Below are 10,305 nucleotides of genomic sequence, written 5' to 3'. Positions count from 1 at the left end.
CCCACAAAACCCCAAAAAAAAAAAAAAAAAAAAAAAAAAAAAAAACTATGTACCAAAAGCCTTAAATATGTGAATGTATTTAATGTAATCCCAACACTATATACTATATATAAATACACTCTAAGAAAACCAAAGGTGTGCTCAAAGGATGACCATCAAAATATTCTTAGAGCAACCAAAAATTGGTAACACCTAAAATGTTTAACAGAATTGTGATCAAAATACTGTGTATTCATTTAAAAATTACACAGAATATAAATAATGGGAGGTAGGGTGAGATGTGTGAAGATATAGATGAAAAAAGATTGGCCACAAATTGATCATTGCTGAGGTTGGGTGGTAAGGACACTATTTTTTATATACTTTAAACCTCCTATAATAAAAAGTTTTAAAAATATGAGAATCGCAAAATTTACTAAGTTTTTTAAAAAGCAGTTTAAAGTAGTAAGAATAATATCTTATTTTTAATCTCTTGGCTCATTCATTGGATCAGCAAATATTTATTGTGTGTTGTATATGTCCCTGTCATTACTGACCTAGGGATGTGATGGCAAACATGTAGCTTATAATCTAATGCAACTGTCTCCAAACACTTGCTCAAGCACTCTATCAAAAAAATTTGGAGGAACCATAAACAAGACGAAAAGACAACCCTCAGAATGAGAGAAAATATTTGCAAATGAAGCAAATGACAAAGGATTAATCTCTAAAATTTACAAGCAGCTCATGCAGCTCAATATCAAAAAAACAAACAACCCAATCCAAAAATGGGCAGAAGACCTAAATAGACACTTCTCCAAAGAAGACATACAGATTGCTAACGGACACATGAAAGGATGCTCAACATCACTAATCATTAGAGAAACGCAAATCAAAACTACAGTGAGGTAACACCTCATACCAGTCAGAATGTCCATCATCAAAAAATCTAGAAACAATAAATGCTGGAGAGGGTGTGGAGAAAAGGGAACCCTCTTGCACTATTGGTGGGAATGTAAATTGATACAGCCACTATCGAGAACAGTATGGAGGTTCCTTAAAAAACTAAAAACAGAACTACCATACGACCCAGCAATCCCACTACTGGGCATATACCCTGAGAAAATGATAACTCAAGAGGAGTCATGGGGCTTCCCTGGTGGCGCTATCAGCTCGGTGCTTTGTGACCACCGAGAGGGGTGGGATAGGGAGGGTGGGAGGGAGACGCAAGAGGGAGGAGATATGGGGATATATGTATATGTATAGCTGATTCACTTTGTTATACAGCAGAAACTAATACAATGTAAAGCAATTAGACTCCAATAAAGATGTTAAAAAAAAAAAGAATAAAAAAAAAATTTGGAGCATCATGAATACCCCCACCCCAAATGTAGGTACACATTTCTCATGTGTGTATATATACAAATACAAATTCCATACACACACACCCATGCATACACACCACTCTCACCAGCAATATACTAGTATTTCTTTGAGTAAGCTGTATTCCACATAATCTACTTAATAGTTCCATTTTTGTGGATTTCTCATCAAATATAATCACCTTTAAAAAAATCTAATATAAGTAAAGATGGGAGAAATATAGGCTCTTAAGTTTTGTTCCTTTTTACATTTGCATTACAAATATTATGTTCAACCCATGATTTCTTTGCAGGAATCTTTTTTTTTTCATTTTAAACAAGAAGTTTATTTAAACTTGACTTGAAGGGAAAACCACCTAGGATTCATTTCTTTTAGAGTAATTTATCCCTACTTAAAGACAGATTGTAACATGTAACAGCTATATACAAAGAAGTTGTAAAACTGTCCTTTGTTTTACAATGATAAATGAAAAACATTAAAATTCTCCAATCGAACAAGGTATGCAAGAATTTTGATGTTGTTCTTTTTTTGTTAAACAGTGAGAGCAAAATAACTTACTGGAATATAAAGATAAGAGCTGATGAGCATGACACTAATGGAGAAAAGGGGGTATCTTCACAGAACCAGTATTTTTCCCCATTCCATCTCCATCTGATGTCGATCAAAACATATCATTGGCCATTTACTTTAAAAAATGCAATATGCTTGTACACCATTTACTTTATGTACAATAAAGGAATGGAGAAGGGGAAAATGAAAGAATAGAGAAACTATGTAACAGGAGTCAGGATGTGATGGAACCAAATTGCAGTTTTCTAATTGAGAATGTCTTCTTGGTCTGGAGGAACAATTCTGGAGTAAAGTAGCAGGTTCCCTTTTTAGTAGATACCTCCTGTCTGCTGCTGCAACACATCTATTGTATCTTCATCCTCCATTTTCAACTGTGCAGGTGTGTCTGTTTCACTGATTGGCTGCCCATCAAATCCGAATCTGATCTGCCTCATTGACAAACCCTGTTGTTCACAATAGGCTCTCATTAGTTTACTAAGTGGCGCATGCCTCTTAATCTTAAACTGCACCACAGAACCATCCTGCCTCATCGAATTATTATGATCGTTGTTGTCAGTCTTGACTCCTTCCTTGGGCTTTTCGTCAGCCGTGGCGAGCAACAGTCTCCTCAGGAACACTTCACGAATTTGTGTGTCATCTTTGTGCAGGGCCATGCTAATCTTCTGTATCCTTCCAATTTCAGTGTATGTGCTGTCAAAGCGAGCACTTTGCAGGAATCTTTAAAGTCAATTGTCTATTTTGTAAGGGCTAATTTTTTTAAAACCAGTAAATATAATCAATGAATCAATTTAATCAGAGCAGGTAAACTGAAATAATTCATAATGTTCTGAAAATTGGAGTAAGGGTGCCACTTCAACTCTTCTAAGCTAAGAAACTTGCACTTCATCAGGATACCTCATTTACCATGTCTGACATGAAGTCAGTTGTCATACAGAACAAGCTGCCAACCTCAATCAATATATCAAGTATTACTAGCACCTAACTTCATTATTTTTTTTGGCCACACCGTGTGTCTCGCAGGATATCTTAGCTCCCCCACCAGGGACTCAACCCAGGCCACGGCAGTGAAAGTACTGAGTCCTAACCACTGGTCAGCCAGGGAATTCCCTTAAGTTCATATTTTGTATACAAGGAAAAAGATTTTAATATTTTATTCCTTCACTGAAATGGATTATTTTGGGTACACATTATTTTGAAGACCATTAGTCAAGTAAAAGATATTCGTGGACAAAAAAATAATAAACAAGTGCTACAAAAGGAATAAGCACTGGGTATTCTGTAAGAGGATGTGGAAAAGACACCTAACTCATTTTGAGTGTGAGGTTGGTGAACAAAGGAAGTGATGTTAGATGGAGACCTAAAGAATGGGTAAGAGATTGGACTGGGTGAGGTGAGGGTGGGATAGCATGGTAGATCAAGAAGAAGGAATAGTATGTTATGTCCAAAGGTGCAGAGGTAAGAGCAAACACAACACATTCAAACTAATATATTAATAGTCTAAAACAGCTGAAGTGTAGCTTCTAGAGGTGGGATGGACTGGGTGGATAGTGATTCAGGGATGAAGCTGATAAGATTACAAAGCTTTGCTTGGATTTTATCTGGAGGGCAATGGAGAAATAGGTGATGAAGGTGTACAGTAAATAATTGGCTTTGCCTAAAGAGAGGTCTGGCCTTTGTCCTCAGCTCCTGGGAGTAACCTCTAAATCCCTATTTCTAAAGTAATAGGATTGTCTTTGTTATTCAGGTGGGCCCCTTGGATCACATGGTATCAGCCTGAGGGGAGACTGGAAACTAAGTTCAACCATGTGAGCAATCAATCAGTAAGTCCCAATAAAAACTCTGGACACTGCAGCTCAGGTGAGCTTCTTGGGTTGGCAATACTCCATGAGAGAGAAACACATTGCTGAGGACAATGGAAGCTTCACATTTGAAACCCTTCTAGATAGCACCTCATGCATCCCTTCCTTTGGCTGGTTCTAATTTGTATCTTTTCCTTATAATGAACCATAATCCATTAATATAATAGCTTTCAGCAAGTTCTTTCTAGTGAATTATCAAATCTGGAGGTGTTTTTGAGAAACCCCAAACTTACAGTCAGTGTCAGAAGTGAGGGTGGTCTTGTGTGGACTCTTCCCTCTAACTTTGTATTTAGACCCTAACTCCTTGCAAACTTCTGCCTCAGGCAGACCTGGCTTTCTGGAGGACTGTGCCTTTGACCTCACAGTTTGGCTAACTCCAGGGAAAGAGTAAAAATGTTTAAGCAGTGGGTGATAATTAGTCAATCTACATAATCTAGACTCTAGAGGAATCACTTTGGCTACACTGGGGAGAATATATTGGAGAAGAGTAAGACTGGGAAGAGATGACAATAACAGTGGGGATGGTGAAGGACATATTTATGAGATAGTTATAAGGCAAAATTTGACTGAATGTGAGGGTGAGAGAAGGAGAAATCAGGGATGAACCCACCAAAAAGAGAATTAGGTTTTAGTTTTGTCTTCTGCAGGAGAGAGAGAGGGAGTTGGAGGATTAAATTCAGTTTTGGACAGTTTGAGAAGATACTTAGACATCTAGATAGAGCCATTCAATTAGCAGTCAAAGCAGGGACGGAGACAGTCTGGAGCCATTAGCATAACTACAATAACCAAAATCATGGGAGAGATTGATGTTGACTATAGACAAATAAGTCAACTGCACTTGAAAAGGCCAAGGACCAGGACTTCCCTGGTGGCGCAGTAGATAAGACTCCGCACTCCCAATGCAGGGGGCCCGGGTTCCATCCTTGGTCAGGGAACTAGACCCCACATGCATGCCGCAACCAAGAGTTCACATGCCACAACTAAGGTGCCTGCATGCCGCAACTAAGGAGCCCACTTGCCACAAGTAAGGAGCTGGCAAGCTGCAACTAAGAAGCCCAAGTGCCACAACTAAGGAGCCCGCCTGCTGCAACTAAGAGCCAGTGCAACCAAATACATAAATATTTTTAAAAAAAAAAAGAAAGAAAGAAAAGACCAAGGACCAAATACCAATATAAAAGGGTTAGGCAGAGTATTAAAAGCTCACAGAGAAGTGGCAGCCTGAGAGGTAGAAGAAAAACCTGAAAAGTATGGCTTATATTGAATGGTTGGTATTTATTTTCTTCTTTTTGCTACTTCTTACTACTTTTTAATAAGAAAAAAAGGTACTCTAAATGAGTAGTATAACTTGCATCCATGTATTTTTCCATATATATACATAGACAAAGCTTAATGGTTTTCTAACCTATCTCAAAGTCATTAATGAGTCACATAACTCAATATAACTGAATTATTAGTATCTATAAACAATGATTTTCTTTTCCAAGCCATTTTTAAAGTGCCCACCTTCATTAGTACTGTAAACCTTCTGTAAGTACTCAACTTTGTCAGGCTGCTGGGACATTTGTCTTCCCCCTTGAGAAGTCCAACCCAGACTAAATGAATAACTGAGGAAAAAACTGCTCTAAAAATGTAATGACATATAGCTCTAATAAAGACTTCAGAGTATTTGTTTCTTCTGGGTTAAAACAAATAGATTTATCCCCAGTAAAATATAGAGAAACAGAATACAGTATTGACCCATGTAGCCTAGCCAAAGTTATTCATATCTGCTACAAGATCAGCTGTAAATTTTATTGGCAAATTATTTCAAAGCTATAAAATATCTCACCTCCACCTTTTCAAAGAGATTCATTAACCTCAGAAATCCTAATATTATATCATTAGAAAGTATTTATTTTAATCTCTTGGGGGGCATTTTAGTTTAAAGGAGTAAAGGAGATAATTTTTATACTAACAACTAAAGGTTCCAAATCATTGGAATATTTTATTGACAAGTAATAGACTAATTCAGTGATACAGTTCTAAAGTATTGCATGAATTTATTATTGATTTTTAAGGTTTAATTAGTTGAAACAAAATTGTTTAAACGGTCCTTTAAAAAAAGTATTTAGGGGGGCTCCCTGGTGTCACAGTGGTTAAGAATCTGCCTGCCAATGCAGGGGACACAGGTTCGAGCCCTGGTCTGGGGAGATCCCATATGCCACAGAGCAACGAAGGCCGTGTGCCACAATTACTGAGCCTGCGCTCTAGAGCCCGCGGGCCACAACTACTGAAGCCTGCGCACCTAGAGCCCGTGTGCCTAGAGCCCGTGCTCTACAACAAGAGAAGCCACCGCATGAGAAGCCCGCGCATCACAACGAAGAGTAGCCCCCGCTCACAGCAACTAGAGAAAGCCCAGGCACAGCAACGAAGACCCAACGCAGCCAAAAATAAATAAAATTTTTTTTAAAAAGTATTTATAGTCCACAACAGACATCTTTCTCATCCAAGGGGATTTTTACCATTTTGAATCATTTTTCTTTCAAAATGTTACATGTTTATATCTAGCAGAGAAATACCTAAGTACATATTTCCTATTTTGAAGCCTAACGGCAAAATTCTATCCCAAACACTGAAAAACTTTTAAGTTGCTAATTATAACCATATTTTGTCCATTTAAACCTTGATCCTTTACTTATCTAAGTAACTGCTTATCTCAAGCTAATCCTAAACTTTGTGTTTACCAAAATGAAGAATGATAAATATATCTGCTGTTCTTATTCTAAAAACTCTGAGAGAAGCAAAATAGTGAGAAAAACATTCACTATATTTTTAAAAGTAAAATTTCAGCCAGTGTATACATACAGTATTGAGAAGGTAAGCACCCTTTTTTTCTTCAGCAAACCTCAGTCTGTTTAGCAGTTTCATACTGTATATTTCTAAAATACTAACAAAAAAAAACACGCTACAGACTTATGAAACTTATTATGCGCAGTGTTATTTTCTTCTTACATTAGTCCCAACTGTGAAATTGGTGAATATATATTTCAGGTAACTTCATTTAAGAATTTTAGCACTATTTGACAAGCATGACAGAGCTTTTAAAGAATATTAAGAATTCCCAAAATAAACAGAGTGGGTATTTGAGAAAATATTTTGGGAAGAAAAAATCTTCACCTTCTCCAAATTAGCAATTCCAACATATCCCTAATCAGAATTATTTCAAAGTATTTCCTAGGAAATTTGACAACCCAACATTTCAAATATGTTGGAGAGCTCTGAGGTTCAGAGATTATGGAAATGTTGGAATCATTTGTACATAATTTGTCATTTCTGAATCTGGATCCTCAGTTCTCTCATCTGTAAAATAAAGCGAACAGGAAAATGATCTATCTCTCCAATGTTCCAGTCTCGATTCTTGTGGCTAAGTGATACGATTTTCCTTTATAAATAATAAAATAAAAAATAAAAGCATTAAAAGTATGTGTTTTTAAACTGTGAGACTTTGGGGTTTGTTTGTTTGTTTTTAATCTGTTAAGGACCTTGAAGATACTTTACATAAACAAGCCAGCCATTTTATATCTGAATAAAAATAGGTTAATAGCTTCTGCACAAAACAGTATACATGATGAAATCTCTGATTTAAGGTGAAATAATGTTTTCCAACTTTAATTTTGCTAGTTTTACTTCAAATCTAAACTTCTGCTCTCAATTAGATGGCCATTTTATAATTTAAATACTTTTCTAGTTTATACATGTATTGAAAATCTTGCTTCCTTTCCATGTGGAAAAACACACATCTACTTACCATCATCTTTATATAGATTTCATTTTTTAAAAAACTTTGAATGCCACATGTTCAAAGTTGTTCTAAAGTAATGACTTTTTTTAAAAATGGACCTTCTCTAATATTTAAATGTGTGTTTCTTTAATTCTGCAACTGCATTTGTAAAGGTAAGAACTGTCAAAATAGAATTAGTCTGATGCTGAGATATATCCTTCCACTTTGGTAAACATTTCCATTTTATTTTAAGCAGGAAGTCTTAAGTGTCTTTATATAGTATTAAAAATGACATTTCATACGCCCTTTTCTATGATACTTTACAAACACTAGGAAGAAATACTCTAAGATGTTAATACTGTTTATATCTGGGTAGTGGTATTACATGCCATTTTATCTTTTACATTTCCCCAAAAGCATTATTACTTTGGTAACCAGATAGTATTTTAAAATTAAATTTTAAATAGAGTATAAAGTGTGGGACATCAACACAGTCCACTGCTACAGCAGACATTTAAATACTTTTTCCCTCCTGACAAGCCTCTGTTTTAACAGGAAGAGTGATTTGATCAGGTGTCTGTTAGGTTGGATAAAGACAAAACATTTACTTTCCAGGTCCTTCTCTTAATCTAAGTTTTTGAGAAGATCCAAGAAGTGAATTTAACTGCAATGAATCTTGCAGTAGTAAACTTTCTGAGGGGTACAGAGTAACACCTTTCATTACAACCATCAGCAGAATAGGGAAAGACTCCCCAGGTTTACCAGTGTTCTCGGAAACTTGTTCGTATTCTCCTTTGTCATCATTTCAGAACAATTCCATTTAGAAAGAAAAGCAATTGTAAACTTTCTATTTCAAGCCCATAAAAACTGGGATGAAAGGAAAAGCCTTGACCTTTCTATTTTAGACTTTCATCTGTGTAGCTGAGCCACCTGCTTTCTCTCCCTACCCCATCTACTTAATGCACTGAAAATACTGCACCTAATTGCAATTTTATCAAACCAGCCAGACTTTTCCACTTTAACGAATTACAACTGTCTTTCACCTGAAGGCTCGCATGCAAAATTTTGCTCACTCGTCCCTCCCAATTCCTTCCCACCTCCCTCAACTGTGAGTTATCAAATGTCGTTAGACGAAGATACTAGGCTTCCATGTATTAAGCCATCTACACTTTCAACACCGAGAGCCCGACAGAAAATCTACTCCAGTCTCTCCTCCTGTGGATCTGGGGCTGGGATTATCATCTTTGTTGCGGTTACGCAGGAGGCACCTAGCAGCTCTGCCTAGAAAGGAGTCGCGTTCTCTCCGCCGCCAAACAACACGGGACTCAGGCTGGGAAAAGACAGACCCGGGTGGGAAGAAACCTCCAGGAGGAAGAAGAGAGCTGGGAAGAGGGAGCTCTCAATACTGGAAGGAAGGACCTTCCAAGGCACGAAGGGGAAAGGGTGTGTGAAGTGGAGCAAGAAGTGGGCGGCAGGGGAGAAGCGGGAAGCAGGGGACGGGGCCCGGCGGAAGGGCGCGGGGGGCGGCTCCCGGGCCGGGCAGGAGGCGCGGGGGCCGCGGCTGGCGTGGGCAGCTCGCAGACAACAGCCCAAGTCCGATTTTTTGGGCATGAAGAGCGGAAAGAGCAGTTTGAGGGGCCGAGGGAGTCGCGTCGAGGCCGGCGCGGCGGGGACAGCGGGCCCACCCCCAACCAAGCCCCGCTACTTAACTATTTGTAGAGCTGCTGCAGGCACAGGTCCAGGCTCTCGCCCTCCACCTCCTCGCGGGTGATGCGCTCCGACAGCGGCCGCGGGAGCGGGGGCAGCGGCGGCAGCTGGGGCTGCGGCGGCAGTGGCACGGCCGACTGCCCCCGGGCTGCCGCCGCCTCTTCCTCCTCGCCCTCCGCCGCCACCACCTCCTCCTCGGGCTCGGGGTCTTGCTCCTGCTCTTGCTCCCCCTCCTCCGTCGCGGCTACAGTGGCCGCCTCCTCCCCGGGTTCCTCAACCGAAGCCTCGGGCGCCTCAGCCGCTACCAGTTCGGGCTCGGGCTCCGACTCGGGTTCGGGTTCCGGCTCGGGCTCGCCGCCGCCGCACGGTCCGCGAAACTCGCCCAAGAATAGCTCCAGGAAGCGCCGGTAAGTTTTCTCCTCGGGGCTGCAGCCGGCCATCGCTGCTCATGCCCCGGAGCCGACCGGGAAGTGGGTGGGGGAAGCCCAGGAAGGGGAGGGGGCTGCTCGCGAGCCTCGGGATCCTGCAAGGGCGGTTAACTGCCGCACCGGCACGAGCGATCAGCACTAGGTTGGTCGGAGAGGGCTCCCGCAGGCGTGCGCGTCGCCGAGCCCGGACGTGCGCGGCCCGGGGGCGGGGGCGGAGCGCGCTGCCCCTCTCTGGTCTGGAGGGAAAGTTGGTCGCGGGCGCGCGCGCGGGGTCCAGCGACGGCCCACCCTCTAGCCCTACGAAGAGCTCAGCCCACGCTGCCTAGAGACTGTCGCCATGGCAACCGGCTCTAATTAAGAATTTCAGGTTCCCTCCCGTCGAGTCCGCGGAGTCGAAAGGGCACTCGACTTGTCCCCTCTCCAACTCTGAATGTCTTCATTGTATGGATATCCTAACCTCAAGTGGGTAAGACCGAACGAAGACATCTCCAGGTCTAGCTGTTGGTTCCCACTTGGATTCAGTTTTCCTTATCTGTCCTGCCTTGCTTTAGGGTGCTTATCTGTTGAAAGATACCACAGTGTGAACACCTTTTGTTGTTGATGAAAATAATTTAATAGT

At 40.7% G+C, this 10,305-nt stretch overlaps 1 protein-coding gene, 1 non-coding gene and 1 pseudogene across 2 annotated transcripts in view; all 3 read right to left on the bottom strand.

Moving 5' to 3' along the window:
* PPM1E (protein phosphatase, Mg2+/Mn2+ dependent 1E) overlaps positions 1-9,728 on the bottom strand; it is a 189,449-nt gene extending 179,721 nt beyond the window's left edge. Inside the window, exon 1 of the mRNA XM_024757665.1 lies at positions 9,262-9,728. Within this exon, the coding sequence (XP_024613433.1) occupies positions 9,262-9,698 (437 nt within the window). The 5' untranslated portion in view covers positions 9,699-9,728. The remainder of the gene's footprint in view (positions 1-9,261) is intronic.
* LOC112408108 (small ubiquitin-related modifier 2 pseudogene) lies at positions 2,241-2,585 on the bottom strand (annotated as a pseudogene).
* Positions 2,535-2,638, bottom strand: LOC112408163 (U6 spliceosomal RNA). Its single transcript, XR_003004897.1, has one exon. It is a non-coding gene; the product is annotated as a U6 spliceosomal RNA (small nuclear RNA).
* Positions 9,729-10,305: the final 577 nt, after the last annotated feature.

Source organism: Neophocaena asiaeorientalis, unplaced genomic scaffold, assembly GCF_003031525.2.
Source record: "Neophocaena asiaeorientalis asiaeorientalis breed wild unplaced genomic scaffold, Neophocaena_asiaeorientalis_V1.1 scaffold327, whole genome shotgun sequence".
NCBI lineage: Eukaryota > Metazoa > Chordata > Mammalia > Artiodactyla > Phocoenidae > Neophocaena > Neophocaena asiaeorientalis.
Note: the sequence above shows the minus strand (reverse complement) of the source record. Positions and strands in the feature narration are given on the sequence as shown.